Source organism: Topomyia yanbarensis, chromosome 2 (genome assembly GCF_030247195.1).
Source record: "Topomyia yanbarensis strain Yona2022 chromosome 2, ASM3024719v1, whole genome shotgun sequence".
In the NCBI taxonomy this organism is placed as follows: domain Eukaryota; kingdom Metazoa; phylum Arthropoda; class Insecta; order Diptera; family Culicidae; genus Topomyia; species Topomyia yanbarensis.
Window position 1 is genome coordinate 257,079,721 of NC_080671.1, and position 20,414 is coordinate 257,100,134.

General features: G+C 42.4%; 2 protein-coding genes across 2 annotated transcripts in view; both read left to right on the forward strand.

Annotated features, from left to right (window-relative positions):
* Positions 1 to 20,414, forward strand: part of LOC131680264 (liprin-alpha-1-like) — a 1,110,500-nt gene that overhangs the window by 178,269 nt on the left and 911,817 nt on the right. The gene's annotated exons all lie outside the window — the stretch shown is intronic.
* Positions 1,486 to 5,238, forward strand: LOC131683091 (uncharacterized protein K02A2.6-like). The gene has a single exon (XM_058964909.1). It carries the CDS (start codon positions 1,600 to 1,602, stop codon positions 4,060 to 4,062), a length of 2,463 nt encoding a protein of 820 aa, XP_058820892.1. The 5' UTR covers positions 1,486 to 1,599; the 3' UTR covers positions 4,063 to 5,238.

Consider the following 20,414-nt stretch of genomic DNA (forward strand, 5'->3'; position numbering starts at 1 on the left):
GTTCTTATTAGGACCATGTCCAGATAAGGCAAACGGTTGTTGCTCTCAATCTCGCACGTGAACTGAATGTGTGGATTGTATGCATTCAGGGCGCTTTGCACGTGTTGAATTTTGTCAGCTGGGAGAGCAGTGACCAGGTCATCCACATACTTTCTTAAAAAGGGAATGGGTATATCGATCGTTTCTAACACATGATCTAGCAACGTTTCCATTACTAGATCTGCTAAGGCTGGGGATAATTTGAAACATTTCATTGCTCAGTCTGTGTTGGAGACGTGGACATCCCTACAACTCAACAGGAATTGCTGGGCTCACTGGTGTCAGCCCGCCTGTCACTCAGTTGATGCACCGAACAGCATCCAGTCAGTCATCAGTCAGTCCGTTGAGCACATGCTCTTTATTTTAACCTTTCGTTATTAAAAGTATTTTATGTAGTCTGTACGCGAGTGTCTTTTTATTTGATCAACAAGACTCCTGACCTGCCCGCGCACAGGGCTACAACAGTGGCGACGAGAATTTAGTAAAATTGGCGATCGAAAGCCAATAATTATCACCCACGTGTAAACGGAAAGCATGGCGGAATCTAACCTCAATCCGGAGCAGCATCAGCCGGGAAACGGCTTGCCAGGCGGTCCACTACCGCCAGGAGTAAACCCACAACACCCGGGAATGCAGCAAAATCATCAGCGGCATACAGCTCCATTTTTCAACGGTCCACCATCAGCGCAGCAATCTTCAAGTACCAGTTCGTCTTCCGCCGAAGCATCCTATCAGCTCTTTCAGCAGCTAATGCAGCAGCAACAGGTATTCATGCAGCAGCAGCAACAACAGTTAATGCAGCAGCAGCAAGATTTCTTCCGGAGTGTCATCTCATCAATCAGTATTCAGGTCCCCCCAAACCCTGAAATGATTCTCGATTCACTAGCAAACAATATCAAAGAGTTTCGCTACGATCCGGATGGAAACATAACCTTCGCTGCATGGTACGGCAGATACGATGATTTGTTCGAGCAAGATGCTGCACGGCTGGACGATGAAGCGAAAGTCCGCTTGCTCATGCGAAAACTCGGATCATCTGAGCACGAAAGATATGTGAGTTACATCCTGCCGAAATTGCCGAAGGACTACAAATTTGCTGATACAGTTGAAAAACTAAAAATCCTTTTCGGCGCTGCAGAGTCCGTCATCAGTAAACGGTATCGGTGTTTGCAGGTTACCAAACAACCGACCGACGATTACGTCACATATGCTTGCCGAATCAACAAGACCTGCGTTGAATTCGAGCTAAGCAAACTTACCGAGGAGCAGTTCAAATGTCTTATGTTTGTTTGCGGTTTAAAGTCGGAAGGAGACAGCGAAATACGAACGCGGCTACTGTCGAAAATTGAGGAACGCGATGACATCACTCTCGATCATCTTTCGGAAGACTGTCAGCGATTGTTGTGCCTAAAGCGGGACACGGCAATGATCGAGTCATCAGCACCACCGTCATCGGTAAATTTCATCAAACAATTTTCAAAGCATCAACAGAAACCGCCAGTGGAGACAGCCGGACCCGACAAAAACATTCCCTCAACGCCCTGCTGGTTCTGTGGAGGAATGCATTTCGTTCGAGACTGCACTCATAGGAGCCACAAATGCAAAGATTGTGGTATTGTCGGACACCGTGAGGGTTATTGTTCCACTGCCAAACGAACATCCAAAGCCAGTCGAAACAAAAAGCACCCGGGATCGTATGCTACAAAAAGCGTAAGTCTTGTGATTAATACCGTCGATAAAAGGCGCCGTTTTGTTACTGTGATGTTGAACGGTGTAAATGTGCGTCTGCAGTTGGACACGGGGTCTGACATAAGCATAATTTCGAAACGGTTGTGGGAGAAAATAGGTAAACCACCCACAGTGCCGGCAAACGAACAAGCCGCAACAGCGTCAGGCGACCGCTTGCAGTTTTTGTTTAAGTTCAGTTGTGACATTTCTTTCAATGGCAAACAACATACCGGTCAGTTTTACGTTGTTGAAAAACCACTTTACCTTCTTGGCATCGATTTGATGGATGCATTCGATCTCTGGTCACTGCCCATTAGCACGTACTGCAACAACGTCACTGTTCCTTCTGTCACTATGCAGTCACTCAAATCAGCATACCCGAGGGTGTTTAGGAGCGAGCTGGGGTTGTGTACGAAAACAAAAGTGAAATTGGAACTAATACCAGGTGCAACTCCAGTTTTTCGTGCAAAGCGTCCAGTGGCTTATGCGGTACATAGCAGTGTGGATAACGAACTCGACCGACTGGAACGAGCAAAAATCATCACACCGGTAGACTTTTCGGATTGGGCAGCTCCCATCGTCGTCGTCCGAAAAACGAACGGATCTATTCGTATCTGCGGTGACTATTCCACCGGTCTCAACAATGCCCTGCAACCGCATCAATATCCGTTGCCGCTACCGGAAGAAATTTTCAACAAATTGGCTAATTGCACAGTGTTTAGCCGAATTGATCTGTCGGATGCATTTCTGCAGGTAGAAGTGGACGAAAGCAGCCGTGAATTGTTAACCATTAACACCCATCGGGGACTTTACCGGTACAACCGTCTGACACCGGGAGTCAAAGCAGCACCGGGAGCATTCCAGCAACTTATCGATACTATGCTGGCAGGCCTCCCTCATACGTGTGGTTATTTAGATGACGTCGTCGTTGGTGGTGTAAATCCTGAAAATCACTGGGCGAACCTTCATGCAGTGTTTCAAAGGATCAGCGATTTTGGTTTTACCATTCGTGTAGAAAAGTGCATATTCGCTCAGCCGCAAATTAAATATGTAGGTCATCTGCTTGACCGCAGCGGTCTTCGCCCGGATCCATCAAAGGTTCAAGCCATCAACGAAATGCCACCGCCCACTGACGTTTCCGGCGTTCGTTCTTTCCTAGGAGCAATAAATTACTACGGCAAGTTTGTTCCTAGTATGCGCACCCTTCGGTATCCTCTTGATGAGCTGCTCAAGGCGGATGCAAAATTTGAGTGGACGGAAAAATGCCAGGCGGCATTTAACAAATTTAAAGAGGTGTTGAAATCCGATCTACTGTTGACTCACTACAACCCTGCGCTTGATATAGTTGTGTCGGCAGATGCGTCGTCTGTTGGTGTCGGTGTAACATTATCACACAAGTTTCCGGACGGTACTCTCAAGGTGGTACAGCATGCCTCCAGAGCACTCACAGCAGCAGAGAAAAACTATAGTCAGCCCGATCGTGAAGGACTTGCAATAATTTTCGCAGTGACTAAATTTCACAAAATGTTGTTTGGTCGTCGCTTTCATCTTCAGACTGATCACGAACCGCTGCTGAGGATTTTCGGTTCGAAGAAAGGAATTCCTGTTTACACATCGAACCGGTTACAACGTTGGGCTCTTACGCTATTGCTTTATGAGTTCACCATCGAGTACGTCCCGACAGCGAAATTCGGCAATGCTGACATACTTTCCCGTCTGATCAACCAGCACGTCAGACCTGAGGAAGATTACGTGATTGCTTCGGTCTCTTTGGAGAATGACTTAAGGTCAGTTACACAAGATACACTAACCGTTCTCCCTCTGAGTTTTAGAATCGTACAACAGTCTACACAGTCCGATCCTATCACCAAAGCAGTTTATCGATACCTGATTGACGGTTGGCCTGAGACCGTTACTGATGCAGAGCTCAAGCGGTTTTATGCACGACGTGAGTCACTTACCACGGTACAAGGCTGCATACTATTTGGCGATCGACTTGTTATTCCTTCGCCCCATCGCAAGCGCAGTCTTCAGCAGCTTCATCGTGGCCACCCTGGAATCCAGCGAATGAAGGCGATTGCCAGGTCTTATGTTTATTGGCCAACTCTCGATAACGACATTGTTGATTATGTTAAATCCTGCCATCAATGTGCGATAGCTGCAAAAACACCACCGAAGTCAGCGCCTTTGTCTTGGCCTAAATCAACAAAACCGTGGCAGCGTGTACATCTTGACTATGCTGGACCGATCGACGGGGAATACTACTTGGTCGTCGTGGATTCTTTTTCGAAGTGACCTGAGGTTGCGCAGACTCGCAGCATCACTACAGCCGCTACAATCAAAATCATCAGAGAACTGTTCGCACGCTTGGGAATGCCAGAGACACTAGTGAGCGACAACGGCTCACAGTTCACCAGTGCAGAATTTCAATCCTACTGTACGGATAACGGTATCGAGCATCTCACAACTGCGCCGTTTCACCCACAATCGAACGGTCAAGCTGAGCGGTTTGTGGATACATTCAAACGGTCAATAAAGAAGATTAAGGAGGGGAGAGCGACAATGCGTGAAGCACTCAGTACATTTTTGCTGACTTACCGGAGCACACCTTGTTTTTCTTCTCCGGATGGAAAATCGCCAGCAGAAGTCATGTTCGGTCGTCCGATCCGTACCAGTTTGGATCTACTCCGTCCTCCACCAGATTCTGTGCAGTTTGAACAGCCTAGCGAGAGCCGACCCTTGAAGCGTGAGTTCAAAGCTAAAGATCCGGTATACGCAAAAGTCTTCGTTAAAAATCAATGGCACTGGGCTCCAGGAACAGTACTGGAACGTATAGGTCGTGTAATGTACAACGTTCAGCTCGACAATAGAAGGCTTGTTCGCTCCCATGTTAACCAGCTTCGAGATCGCGCTATATCAGAGGATCTCAACGTATCGACATCGACAGATAGTACGAAACTTCCACTCAACATTCTACTTGATGCTTGGAATCTTCCGGTTCGTCGTACAACGGATCCATTAGCACACTCAACACCAGTAGCACCTCTTACAAGCTGCTCTAGTTTGAGACCATCGTCAACACCAAATACTCTGGTGAGAAGGCCTACCTTATCATCGGAGTCATCGTCACAGTTATCAGTATCGTCTTCTTCATCTTCAACATCGCCAAGTTCGACATCAGAATTTCAATCTGCAAATGAAGCCGATTCAGCTGTTCAGGTACCTCGCCGCTCTTCGCGTGTCCGAAGAGCTCCGCAATGGTTCGACCCCTATCAGCTGTATTCGGAGGGGAGATGTTGGAGACGTGGACATCCCTACAACTCAACAGGAATTGCTGGGCTCACTGGTGGCAGCCCGCCTGTCACTCAGTTGATGCACCGAACAGCATCCAGTCAGTCATCAGTCAGTCCGTTGAGCACATGCTCTTTATTTTAACCTTTCGTTATTAAAAGTATTTTATGTAGTCTGTACGCGAGTGTCTTTTTATTTGATCAACAAGACTCCTGACCTGCACGCGCACAGGGCTACAACAGTCTGCTAGTGATGTGCGCTGGGTTCCTTTATGTAAGCTTTCCGATAAATTAAATATTTCCGTTTAAAATTAATTTCAACCAAACTTAATGATATTACAGTGTAGAGTAGCGTGTTGCGTTTTGAGATTCAATGTTCAAAATCACTTGACTATGATATTATTGTAACCGTTGTAAGTAATTCTGTACTGATTGTAAATCTGTGATTGTTATATGTCATCAAGTTGTTAATTGTAGTTTTGCACTGAAGATGAAGTCGTAGACCTTCGAAACGTAGGCGATAGACCAAATAAAATAATATTGGCTAAAACCGTGACCAAAAGCCATCTCCATCTGTTGAAAACAAAGTGGTCGTTCTTCCAGTTAGCGAAAAAACAGCAATGGCGCCAGGAGTAGTTTCCCAAACCGCAACTTTCTACAATAGCTTGCAACCGCCGCATCGCAGATTATACAAAAACTATGCACAAAACGTCGAAAAACTGTGCGCTCAACTCAGTCGCAAAGAGTTCCTGCGAAAATGCAGAAAATTTGGACTGCATCCAGCACACATCCAAAATAGTTTCCGCTGCATCAACGCGCTTCTTGAAGATGCCAGCCCATACAGAGGAAGCTTACAGAAGGCCATGGATCGCTTCAAACGAACAATTCTAAACATCGAGATCAAGGATAGCTTTAATAAAATCAAAAAGTTAGAGTCAAGCAAAACATCGCTAGTAGAGCAGATAATGCAGGTAACCCCGCCGCATACATACAATACATTCTTCAGCTCCCAAGAATGTTTCTTCCACAAACAAAACCGGTTACTCAAAGCCAAAACTGAGACAAAGTTTCAACGCCTAATGGCGAAAGTGAATGCTGAGTCGCCACTCAACTTCACCGTAAACGAGTCTTGGATACGGAACACCACTGATGTGGTAGTTCCTAAAGAAACGATGATATTATTAGGATATGGCCCTAAGTTTGCCTTGCCCTTCCAGGATAATCGAGAAATACCGTATTTCAAAATTATTGCAGACTTAGAGTCCATCCTAAAACTTGAGTCTGATGATGCGGTACAAGCGGCAAGTCGCAACCAGTTCACAAATATCATGCAAAACCATGTCAACAAAAGAAAAAACGGTTGCTTCAAATCTTCTTCTGACCCTGTGAATCGATTTTTAATCGAAGCACTTCACACAAGCAAAAAGTTCATCCGTGACAATCCTGAAGTATATATCGTGCCCGCCGATAAGGGAAATAAAACAGTAATTATGAAAAAAGAAGAATATGAATCAGAAATGAGAACCCTTATTGGCGACACTGATACATATGAACGGATTGACACGGATTGGACGAACAAAGTACAGACGAAAAACAACAAAATTGTCAATTCATTGTACGAACAAAATATGATCGACCAAAAAACCAGGTTCCGACTCATTACACATCACGCGACTTGCCCTAAAATTTACGGTCTTCCGAAGATTCACAAACCAAATAACCCTCTGAGGGTGATTTTATCTTGTATCAATTGTCCAACATATGATCTCTCCAAATACTTAGCTGGCATACTCAGACAATCGATCAATCAGGACAAATACAATGTGCTCAACTCTTACGAGTTTTGCACATTTATAAATAGTACAACATTACCTCCAAACTATGTGTTGGTTTCCTTCGATGTCGTGAGTTTGTTTACCTGCATACCCAGAGACCTGGTCATTCAAGCGGTGCGAAACAATTGGAGTTCGATCGAGAAACACACAACAATAAAAGATGAAGATACCTTCATCAGCCTCATTGATTTCAATCTCTCCTCCAGTTATTTCGCATTCCGCGGAGCATACTATCGGCAAAAATCGGGAACAGCTATGGGAAACCCATTATCCCCAGCCTTAGCAGATCTAGTAATGGAAACGTTGCTAGATCATGTGTTAGAAACGATCGATATACCCATTCCCTTTTTAAGAAAGTATGTGGATGACCTGGTCACTGCTCTCCCAGCTGACAAAATTCAACACGTGCAAAGCGCCCTGAATGCATACAATCCACACATTCAGTTCACGTGCGAGATTGAGAGCAACAACCGTTTGCCTTATCTGGACATGGTCCTAATAAGAACGAACGAACAAAAAATTCAAACCGACTGGTACAGAAAACCAGTAGCATCGGGACGAATTTTAAATTACCTCTCTCTCCATCCACTCACACAAAAACTTAACACTGCCATGGGGTTCATTGCGAGAGTATTTCGGCTGTCTACTTGCAAATCTGAAATCGAAAAGAAGCAGACGGTACGAGAATATTTACGCAATAATAATTACCCCAGCGGCCTGATAAACAGATTAATAAACCGAATCATCAACCAGCAAGTGAGTGCTGAGAGTGAGCGCATCCCCGAGAGCGAAAAAATGGAATTTCGATCGCTCCACCATGTAGATGGTCTCACGCCTGCCCTCTCTAAAATCATTCAAAGAAACCACAAAAATGTTTCCTTAAGCTTTAAATGTACAAAAACCATTTCTTCTCTATTCACAAAATTAAAAGATCCAACATCAGAACAATCTAAGCGGAATGTGATCTATCGCATTCCGTGTTCAGATTGTGAGAGCTCATACGTTGGTTTAACAACTCAGCAACTCAAACAACGACTAGCTGGCCACCGCTCGCTTATAAAACGATACAACGATTTCAAATAGTCAAACTGTGAGCGGGAGACAGGAAACGCAGATGAGTTCAAAAAGACGGCGCTAATGGTTCACATGATCGAAAAGGAGCACAGTTTTGATTTGTCAAGAACCAAAATTCTTGATCATGACAATAGACTGCCGGCCCTTCAAATTCTAGAAATGTGCCATATTTTCAGTGACGGTTCGACGATAAATTTCAGGACCGACACAAATAATTTGAACGCAGCATACTCTGATGTGTTGCATTCTCTCTCGCATTAAGCATAAGCATTACTTGCTCTTTCTCTCATTGTTTCTCTCGCTCTGCGGATTCATCCCATCTGTCAAATTTTCGTTTCTACTACCATCTGTTCCGTACCAAGACGATAATTACACATACTTTTGCTCTATTGAAACATTTCATTGCTCAGTCTGCTAGTGATGTGCGCGGGGTTCCTTTATGTAAGCTTTCCGATAAATTAAATATTTCCGTTTAAAATTAATTTCAACCAAACTTAATGATATTACAGTGTAGAGTAGCGTGTTGCGTTTTGAGATTCAATGTTCAAAATCACTTGACTATGATATTATTGTAACCGTTGTAAGTAATTCTGTACTGATTGTAAATCTGTGATTGTTATATGTCATCAAGTTGTTAATTGTAGTTTTGCCCTGAAGATGAAGGCGTAGACCTTCGAAACGTAGGCGATAGACCAAATAAAATAATATTGGCTAAAACCGTGTCCAAAAGCCATCTCCATCTATTAAAAAAAAACTCTGAGAATGTCGGAAAAAATGTACAAAACCCTAACATCTCAGGGAACGGGTTCGGTCTGCCACCACCCGACCCGCTGAAAACCACTGCTCTTGCCCAGAACGTTATTCCTCCCCGGCCTACTTTACGGCATTACTTCGGGGGGAGTTTTCTTGTGTGCACTCTAATTCAACTACTTAGTAGTTAGTTCCTTCAGCCGGGTTACTGCGCACCTCCTCGACACACCACCACCATCTACACAGATTAGCAATTTCTGCATGGCAGTGGATAAGCTAGCTGTGGGTCGAGACTTAGTACTCTTCCCTTACGAAGACAATCTGGGCGGCAAACTTCAGATTGTCTAATTTACCGAGCACTTCTGTTCCTTTGTGCCATTCAACACCACGACTCGGCTCCCTTGTAACATTCAGCACCGCACTTCCCTTCTTGAACTACTCGGTGTAGTCCCCGACGATGGGCCTAGCCTACTCCGACGGATAATTCCCCGGCGAGAGAAGTTCTCCCGAAACCGAGCTAACCATCCAGGAGTCGAGATCAGTTCGGCGAGTCCGGTGAACCAGGGCGTCCGGTTCACTAGTGTGCCGACGACCCACGACTGGTGGTGTCTCGTCGTTGTCTAGACAGTCTAGTCCCCGGTGGTAAATCTAGCTTACGCCGACGAAGAGTTCTCCGGCGAAGGATGATGTCCCGATACCGGTTCTTTGGTTTAAGCACCACAGCTTCGTGAGCCCTTTGGCTCCATGTCCGATGCTATTTAGAACCGCATCTCCTTTAAGCCCTTTGGTTCCCCTCTCGTTCCACTTCCCCGATGAGCCATTCAGCTACCGGCTTCACTAAAATCTTGTTTCGCCAACTACTCGGTCTAGTTCCCTACGATGGATCTAACCTATTCCGGTGGAGAAATATCCGGCGAGAGGTTTTCCCGGTACCGATGTTCTTTTCCGTAAGACATTCAGCTCGCTTCGTCCCGATCTACTCGATCTGTCCCCGGCGGTGGACATAGCGAACTCAACGGGCCAGCCAGTAGGTGCTGAGGTCGATGCAGCGATTCCTGGTGGAGCGTAGCTTTTGGTTCACTAGCGCCCTAACGACCCACTGCTAGCTATTCGACGCGGTCTACTTAGTCTAATCCCCGGCGGTAGATCTAGCCTTCCACGAGCTACCCGGTGGGGTGTCAAAGTCAGTCCGGTGATTTCGGTGAAGCCTGACATCCGATTCACTGGCGCTCCGACGTTCCGAAGCCGCTGATATGTCGCATACTACTCAACTGGCCTAGGCGATGGGCCTAGTCTATGTTGAATCTATCTTTCGGACAGTAAATAAAAGTAAACCTCACGTGTCGTAGTCAAGTAAAAATCTAAATCGTTATTACATCTATTATCGCATGGCCTACTCGGTTTTCTATTCATAGACACTACATTTCCACTCATTCTTGATAGTCCTGTACAGCGACCAAAGTATAGTTCTTCAGACGTTCCGGACGCTTCGCTTCTCGACGCGGTCCTTCATCAATTTGTTTTTTGGTATGCGTATTCTTATCTTCTACAGTAGGCGTTTTTATAGGTTTGAGGTGAGGAACATTTCGGTGAAGAATTCGGTCATTCTTTGTAGACTGTAGTGTTACATCAGGACCAGACCTCTCCAAAACCACCAATTCTTCAGAGCTGAAATTGCTAGAAAGTTTAGACGTTTTAGTTGTTCGTTTCGCCACTGAGTAAAATTTTCTGAAGTGCCCCACCCCACCTTTTTCAGCAAGTGGTGAATGTTGCTAAATATGTTTTGCCTTTCTCATATAGAAAGGTTATGCAATTACTCTGTAAAACGTCAACCTAATCCCGGCCCGGAGGGCCGAGTGTCATATCCCATTCGACTCAGTTCGTCGAGATCGGAAAAAGTCTGTATGTGTGTGTATGTATGTGCGTATGTGTCAAATAATGTCACTCATTTTTCTCAGAGATGGCTGGACCGATTTGCCCAAACTTAGTCTCAAATGAAAGGTGTAACCTTCCCATCGGCTGCTGTTGAATTTTGGATCGATAGGAATTCTGGTTCCGGAATTACGGGTTTCAGAGTGCGGCCACACAGAAATTTCTCATATAAACTATAGGAAAAATTAAAAATAGAATTTTTTATTTTTGATGCTAAATGTGTTCAAGGTGCATGAAACGTCGAGATTTGATGCAAACTGGAAAAAAAATTGACGACGGTTCAGTTTTTTGGATTTTGGCACATTTTTGCCTTTCTCATATAGAAAGGTTATGCAATCACTCTGAAAAACGTCAACCTAATCCCGGACCGGAGGGCCGAGTGTCATATCCCATTCGACTCAGTTCGTCGAGATAAGAAAAAGTCTGTATGTGTGTGTATGCGTGTGTGTATGTGTGTGTGTATGTGTGTGTGTATGTATGTGCGTATGTGTCAAATAATGTCACTCATTTTTCTCAGAGATGGCTGGACCGATTTGCCCAAACTTAGTCTCAAATGAAAGGTGCAACCTTCCCATCGGCTGCTATTGGATTTTGGATCGATCGGAATTCTGGTTCCGGAATTACGGGTTTCAGAGTGCGGCCATACAGAAATTTCTCATATAAACTATAGGAAAAATTAAAAATAGAATTTTTATTTTTGATGCTAAATGTGTTCAAGGTGCATGAAACGTCGAGATTTGATGCAAACTGGAAAAAAAGTTTGACGACGGTTCACTTTTTTGGATTTTGGCACACTTTTGCCTTTCTCATATAGAAAGGTTATGCAATCATTCTGAAAAACGTCAACCTAATCCCGGCCCGGAGGGCCGAGTGTCATATCCCATTCGACTCAGTTCGTCGAGATCGGAAAAAGTCTGTATGCGTGTGTGTATGTGTGTGTATGTGTGTGTATGTATGAGCGTATGTGTCAAATAATGTCACTCATTTTTCTCAGAGATGGCTGGACCGATTTGCCCAAACTTAGTCTCAAATGAAAGGTGCAACCTTCCCATCGGCTGCTATTGAATTTTGGATCGATCGGAATTCTGGTTCCGGAATTACGGGTTTCAGAGTGCGGCCACACAGAAATTTCTCATATAAACTATAGGAAAAATTAAAAATAGAATTTTTATTTTTGATGCTAAATGTGTTCAAGGTGCATGAAACGTCGAGATTTGATGCAAACTGGAAAAAAAATTTGACGACGGTTCACTTTTTTGGATTTTGGCACATTTTTGCCTTTCTCATATAGAAAGGTTATGCAATCACTCTGAAAAACGTCAACCTAATCCCGGCCAATTTTTTTTTCGACTCGCATAAGGGTTCTGGATTTTAACAGGGGCGTAGTTGATGGTTTACGGAGAGGGGTTACACCCCCCTCCACTGTTCACTCTCCTCCTTTAAAAATCTCTTTAAATCACCCCTCAGACCACCAACCCATCCAGCCCTCATACCCCTCCCTTTCAACCCCATCATCTTTAAACCACCAATGTATCACAAAGCATACCAATTTAAGCTGGGGAGTCGTTCGTTGATGGGACTTTCGCCCTCCTCACATACCCTCCCCCGCATGACAAAATGAGTTAGCAAGCAGATAACATTGATCTAATGCTGATTAGGCTAATGGAGTATGATATTTTTTTGTTTCAAGTGTTTCACCGTCGTAACGTAGCTCATCAAGTTCGTGGCTGGCATGCCATTGTATATAAGTGCAAAGTGTACTAAGAATGTAATGGACATTTCCACAATTATGTTGAACATAAAAAAGCCTCCGTGCCATAGTTTAGAGAAATGAGAAAGGTACAATTGCACCGCTAGGTGGATTAAAACAGGTTTTTATTTTATTACTTAGGTACCCCTAAACATCTTCGTGAAATATTTTGTCGATATTCGAAATATTTATAGTAGTTTTAGTTAATTGATAATTTATGCACCTTTTTATTATAAGATTTTTTACAGCCAAAGCTTAATTTCCAATTGCACCAAACTTCACTGGTGGTTTAACAAATGTTTGGTCTAGAAAATGTCGAAAAAAAGTTTAACAAATGTTAACTATTTCTACTATTTTTTAAACAATTTTTCAATAAAATGCAGTTTTAAATGGTTTCTTCACGCGATAATAATTCCGTTTAAGTTGTAAAATGTTGCATATATTATCAGCTTTGAATTCTAAGAAAAAAAAATTTGGGGGCGAACATAAGGTTTTTAAAATATTTGAATTTTTGTGTTACCCGGCATGCGAAAAACAAAGCAATACAGCCGTTGGTCGCCACGGCACGCTTGGACCAACATGGCACTAGCGATCCTGCCGTTCTTTCCGCGACACGTTTGGACAAGTATAAAAGTTGGCAATGATAAGCTTCGGTTGACAAATGGGGTGTGACGGACTCAATTAATCAGTTTCAGGAGACCAGGTGGTACGATTATACTTGATACATACATACTATTTATTACTTCATCGTTTTCGTGTGTTGAAATAAGTTATAGTTCTGTGGTTAATAGGTCACCCGGTGCTGTAATTCTTTGCATAAAATTAAAAAAAAACATAACCAATGTGCGAGGGGAAATCTTTTCGTTGATACGCACAAATTAAAATAAATAAAATTTGGATTGCAAATATGCAATCGAATTGATATTTACATATGTGAAAGAAATGGTTTTACTCCACGTGAACAAGAACAGATCTTCAATGAAGCGATCAATAAACTATCGCGAATAGAGCTAGTTTGTCAACAGTTTTTACGGCATTTAATTAGCAAGGGACTGGAAGGTGAAGTATATTTTTCAATATTTAGAGCCATAGTACTCAAGGGAGAGCAAGGTGTTGAAGGGAGAAAGTTTAGAAAAGCGTGGAAGGATCATATATGCAAGCTTAGAGCTCATCGGCGACTTAACCCTTTGTCTGCTACCGTAGGAGTCAGGGTCTTTTGGCATTAGAAATGCGAATCACCTGAGTCTACGGCATGTCCGGACAAGCGTAAAGTAACTTGTTACTTCATGCTGTCGGAACCGACAAAAAGTTAAGTCACGGTAAACTTCCACACTAAGCATTTGCGACGTTGAAACTCATTGAATGAGCTAGTTTTGTTTGTTCCCTCACCAATTGTCTGCCTGAGTGATTTTATTTTATCGACTATTGTGACTGTCTCAGCGTCTGTGATATATGGTCACATGTGTTGCTGATTTGCACGGTGTCGGCAGCTTTCACACAAAGATGCAACGATGGATCCCCATCACGGTAAGTTCTATTCTTACCATTTTTTTTGTTAACCATTTTGTTAACGACCTATTGAGTCAATTTGTCAACAGTTTTTACGGCATTTAATTAGCAAGGGACTGGAAGGTGAAGTATATTTTTCAATATTTAGAGCCATAGTACTCAAGGGAAAGCAAGGTGTTGAAGGGAGAAAGTTTAGAAAAGCGTGGAAGGATCATATATGCAAGCTTAGAGCTCACCGGCTACTTAACCCTTTGTCTGCTACCGTAGGAGTCAGGGTCTTTTGGCATTAGAAATGCGAAACTTTCTCTTTTCAACACCTTGCTCTCCCTTGAGTACTATGGCTCTAAATATTGAAAAATATACTTCACCTTCCAGTCCCTTGCTAATTAAATGCCGTAAAAACTGTTGACAAATTGACTCAATAGGTCGTTAAAAAAATGGTTAACAAAAAAAAATGGTAAAAATAGAACTTACCGTGATGGGGATCCATCGTCGCAGCTTTGTGTGAAAGCTGCCGACACCGTGCAAATCAGCAACACATGTGACCATATATCACAGACGCTGAGACAGTCACAATAGTCGATCAAATAAAATCACTCAGGCAGGCAATTGGTGAGGGAACAAACAAAACTGGCTCATTCAATGAGTTTCAACGTCGCAAATGCTTAGTGTGGAAGTTTACCGTGACTTAACTTTTTGTCGGTTCCGACAGCATGAAGTAACAAGTTACTTTACGCTTGTCCGGACATGCCGTAGACTCAGGTGATTCGCATTTCTAATGCCAAAAGACCCTGACTCCTACGGTAGCAGACAAAGGGTTAAGTCGCCGGTGAGCTCTAAGCTTGCATATATGATCCTTCCACGCTTTTCTATACTTTCTCCCTTCAACACCTTGCTCTCCCTTGAGTACTATGGCTCTAAATATTGAAAAATATACTGCACCTTCCAGTCCCTTGCTAATTGAATGCCGTAAAAACTGTTGACAAATTGACTCAATAGGTCGTTAACAAAATGGTTAACAAAAAAAAATGGTAAAAATAGAGCTAGTTTGTACTGATTATACATTATACTGTTTGTACAATAATAATAGAACTACAATGGTTTGATTGGACGAAGAGTTATTTCAAAAATATTGATTCTCTATTTTGCACTATGAAATTCACGCTTCTCAGCAAAAAAGCTTGTCCTGGAAATGCAATAACAATTGATGAAGGTAAATTAAATGGTAAATTTTCGGATGACACAGGATGTGTTACAAATGTTGTTTTCAAAAATATGTAATGAACAAACTGTTATATTAAAAGCACTGGGTATTATCGATAAGACTATCGCAACGAAACTCATTCTCTTACTTTGCATTTGATGTAGTCAGAGTCGTGGCGAGCTCCCACCAACTCGCTCATGCGATGTTGGTCGAAGCGTGCCGTGGCGACCAACGACTGTTTCGCTTGCGCGAGTTAAGTAAACGGGTTTTCTTTTGACTTTTAAAAAAAAAAGAGACTACACTTCGTTGCTGCTAAATATAGACTAATTTTATTATAATTGAATCGATACAAGCCAAGCCTCACTTGCCGTGTGCACCACAGCACACGCTTCCCTAAGTCAGCACATAATATGCCACGGTACTTGGTGACTGCTGAGGTGGCGTCTGGTGCTGTTTCCTGTTGCTTGGCAGCTTGGTCGTTAACTTGTCCCTCTTTAGACATGAGGCTCCGTAGGAATCATTTCCATCAAAGTCCGGTTCCTGAAGCGTGATAGCTTTCCATCGAAAGGTTTCGATTTTTCCGAATGCTGACATAGCCGAATTATCATACTTCGTCTGCGAATGAAAAGTCTAAAAAGAATGCCAAGACCGATAATGATGGGTGAAGCCATGGTGCCACCAAAGATTGTCCAATGTGGCAATTGGATGCTATTACTCTTCAGTCGGATGAATTCTAGATCCTTCCTGGCCTGCAACTGTAGGTTGTGAAGATGCTCCAGGCTCAGATTTGTTATATCTTGTTGTTTTGTTACCTGAATTCCATCCAGAGGTAGCTTGAAGGTGTTCCCGTCAGATGTTGTATCCTGTTAGAGAACTTGTGATTTCTGATATTGAGAGAACAATCAGTATAGGATATTAAATATTATCCGGAGAGATTTCTTTTGAATTCTCCGCAGGTTGTATCTATGGTAATGTTGTTCATCTGATTTATTACTAAATGTTGATCATCGATCCAAATAATTTCGTTGTGTGTAGGGTTTGTTGTGTAATTGCACGTGGCAGGTTTACCTCTGAGAAGCATTGGAATACATGTTGGATTGACGAGTTTTACTTCATTGATATTGAAAATGATTGGGTCCAGAAATTCCATAGCGAAACATTCATTCTTATTGACGAGATAATTCTGTTGACTAAGATGAATTTGTTGATGATTGTTCAAGATCGAATAAATATGAACTTTGCGGAAAATTCGGTGGTCCAATTTGGGTGATTTGACAAGAAGAACGACCTCCTTATTATTGGTGACGTAGGAGATGACATCGGCTGCTGTATGTGCTGTTATATTTTCCCTAGCTAAATCATCTAGTAAAATTTGTAATTCTCTATCTGTTAATATTTGTGCATTCAAAATTCCTATTTTAGCTAGAGTAATAGTTTCTAATATTAATTGTAATTTCTGTTGCAAATAATTTAGGTTCAGCAAAACATTTATACTATAAAACTCTGATGATTTGCTATTTAATGCCTCTATAGCATCTTTAGTTTTAAAAATGGATTCCTTCATTTGAAGAGTTAGTTCTCTATTTATTTTGACTTGTATGTTGTTGTTTGTAATCAGATCGTTAATTGATGAATTGATTAATTTTAGGTCATTTGCGTCTGGGCTACCTGCAATAAATTTCCAAGCTGTTCGTAATGTGTTCCAGCGCTTTTGTCTTTTATTTACAGATATTTTCTTAAAAATGTGATCTATTTCTTCAAACTTTTGAGATATAAGAGGTGTAAATGGATTAGCTAACAATTTTTTGAATGTATATCCTAGGTTAGTTACTAGTAAGTTTTTTACTCAGTTGAGGGAAATAGTAGTTTGGTAGGATTTGTAATTTGTTTTCGTTGCCGTTGCGATGGGCACGGTGGTGCTCGTCTCGTACTATGTTCCACTGACGCTCATCGTCGGTAATATCCTCGAGTATTTTCTGAGTAAACCGGATTTTTAACAATTTCTGTTGGCCGAAATGGTTTTTATATACTTCTTGAATTTGTTCCATTATAGATTCATCTGTTATTAATCCGTTTACTTTTCCAATGTCGAAATGGTTTTTTAATACCTGTAGAAGAGAATTGGGGTTAATATCGTTTAACTGAATTGTAATTCTAGTAAATTTAGGAAGAGGGTGTTCTATAGTTATGTTATCGGTGGCCTTTTTTAGAATGTCCTGATGTCGGAAAATATTCAAAGGTGCCTCTGTTGATTTGTATTTGTATTTACTTATTCATTCAACGGGCTTGTACAGTCTTATTGAAAACTTAAAACTAATACACAGCATTTTGCGAATTTTGCGATAAACATAATTGCAACAGAAACACTTAATTACAACAATATTAATTACAAACAAAATATTAATAAAAAACACAATCAGCATGAACATATTTTTGTACTGAAACGATTTTGACAACATTAAATTGCCATCGGCTTAAGATGTAGGAGTTTCGTCGACAGTGATCTGGTGGGACAAAGTACAGGAATCCATTCGTACTGCTGGCATCCATGGTCGATCATTGCAAAGATTCCGAAATTCTCTAAATCGCACGCCGTACGGCCAAGTGCTGGACGAGAGAGCGCGTTTTTTCAAGCTTGCATCTAGAATTACCTTGAATGAGACGTAATCTAGCATAGCAACATCCTGCCTACTCGAAACAAGCTTTTTCACTTGTACAGAACCATTCACGTTTAAACAATTACTAACAAGAACCGAAACTTCTTGCTCGGTGACGTCGCTTTTGATGTTCGATAGATATAGTGTGAAACTATCATTCGCAGTTTTTTCAGGATACATTGTTTCCGAGCAGCTTTCCATTATTAGAGAAGAATGACGGGGTTATGCAGCTAAACATTCGTTGCGTTGCCAGGATAAAGACGGTTTCGTATATTCAACAAGCTCGGTCATGGTAGCATTCAATGTCTCGATACTTTGCTTCAGGTATGTTCGCGATAGCGAAGATTTGCTTCAACCAGAATGTTCTCCGACCAGAACATTCTCTGACCAGCCCGACACACCGCTCAGCGAAACATCTCGAACCCAGCAAACTGCGCAATTTGCTAGCGACGCCACGAACGAGGGAGAAAGAAAAAGGATGCGCACGCGCCAACATGCCGCAGCACGCCACACACCGATGACGCCATCCTGAGCGTTGATTGGTGGGCCAATCAGCGTCAGCCATTCAGTTCGCCGAAGCAGCAGTTCAGGTATAAATACAAGCGTCCTGTTCTCAATGATTCATTTCAGTTTCCAACCTTTGTAAAGAAAAGTGTAAATGTAAGTGAAAATAATAAAATAGTGTAAAAGTCACAAACTGTTCATTGGACTAGTTGGATCCCGAACGTTCCTGTTCCGCATGGTTTTGTCTCCATCCAGCTAGAATTCTCTCGTCGCATTGTGGAAGCGGCGCCAGGGGAATTTACCCAGTATTGAAAGTATGGATTCTCTCGTCGTATGAAGAAGCGGCGCAAGGGGAATTCATCGATGTGAAGTGCCAACTGACCGTTCCCGTTGCACCCGAATATGTCTTGTTCCCTTATGTTGGTAGCGACACCAACATAATTATGGTCCTTCGAACCGGATAGAACGCGTGAAAATTATACTCAGTGTAGTAAGAAGAAATATCCCACTGCTAGTGATTTGTGAATGATAAAAAAGTGAACTGAACAGAAAACCTTTAAACAAGAAACAGTGACATTTACCTAGTGAAGAACTATTCTCTAGAAAAGGTGTGCTATTGTTGGTGACTCTCAAGTTGTGTTCCGCTTCTTGTAGCAACGTTCCATTCCCGATGCCACTAGCTCACACCCCAGACAAGAAGCCAACCACCATGGAAGACGCGAAGCCCCTCATCCATCAACGTGGCCAAGTGAGAGCAAAGGTCACCGCCATCATAAGGCAAATTGAAAAAGCAGAACGAGATGCTTCTCAGGTGAGTCTCCCATTGCTGAGAGTTTATTCCAGAAAACTTGATGTACATTATGATGAATTCAACGCGCTCCATAAAGAGATTTTAAGCGTGATTCCTTTTGGTAAAATTGATGATCAAGACGAAAAATTGAATGAATTTGAAAACATCCACACTGAAGCTATGGTACGTGTGGAATACTTAATTGAATCCTTATCAAAGCCTTCTCCCAATGCAGTTGTGCCAATCCCTTCTACCAGTTCCGGTCTCCCAGCACAAGTAATTGTTCAACAGCAACCTCTTAAAGCTCCCATTCCTACATTTGATGGTAAATACGAAAACTGGCCTCGTTTCAAGGCATTGTTTACAGACATCATCGGTCGTTGCACAGATTCCGATGCAATCAAGTTGCATCACCTTGAAAAGGCATTAGTTGGTGCAGCTGCTGGCATTATCGATTCAAAAACTTTAGTTGAAAATAATTATAATCATGCATGGGAGATTCTGGTAGGACGGTTTGAAAACAAACGTGTGATTATCGATACGCACATTTCTGGGCTTTTAACAATGAAGAAAATTAATAAAGAGTCTCACAGTGAGTTGCGTGATCTGGTTGATAATTGTACTCGCCACATAGAAGGTTTGAAGTTTTTAGATCAACCAGTTGATGGTACAGTTGCCCTGTTTATATGTAAATTGTTAATCCTCTCCCTTGATCCAATCACTCGTAAGCATTGGGAAAGAACATTGGAACATGGTGAACTTCCTGATTTAGAAAAAACTTTGAAGTTTCTTAAAGATCAATGCCGTGTTCTCGAACGTTATGAGTCTGATCTGCCTCCTCCCATGAAACAATCACAAGGTAAACCCCCTCAAGCGTCCCCTAAGCCTGCTAGTGTGAAAATTCACGCGGCAACCTCCGAATCCAAGGCTGGTTCCTGCCAGTTATGTGGGCAAAGCCATCTTAATTACCAGTGTCCAGAGTTTCGAAAAATGTCTATACCCGAACGATTAGCCAAAGTACGAGATGCTAGAGTATGCTTTAATTGTCTCCGCCGTGGACATCGTTCCGCTGATTGTCCCTCCAAAAGTGTTTGCAACAACTGCAAAAAACGTCACCATACCCTTTTACACAATGAAGCTACAGCCCCTTCACCCACATCATACAGTCCACCCTCTAAAGCAGAAATTATACCAATGAAATTACCCGCCAAACCAGTAGAACAGAAGAATCCAGTTGAAGTGCCTCAACCCCAAACTGCCACCGTCTCCTCATCATGCATCATCAATGGCCAAAAAACGTCCTTACCAAATGTCTTATTACTTACAGCTGCATTACATTTGATTGATAAGCA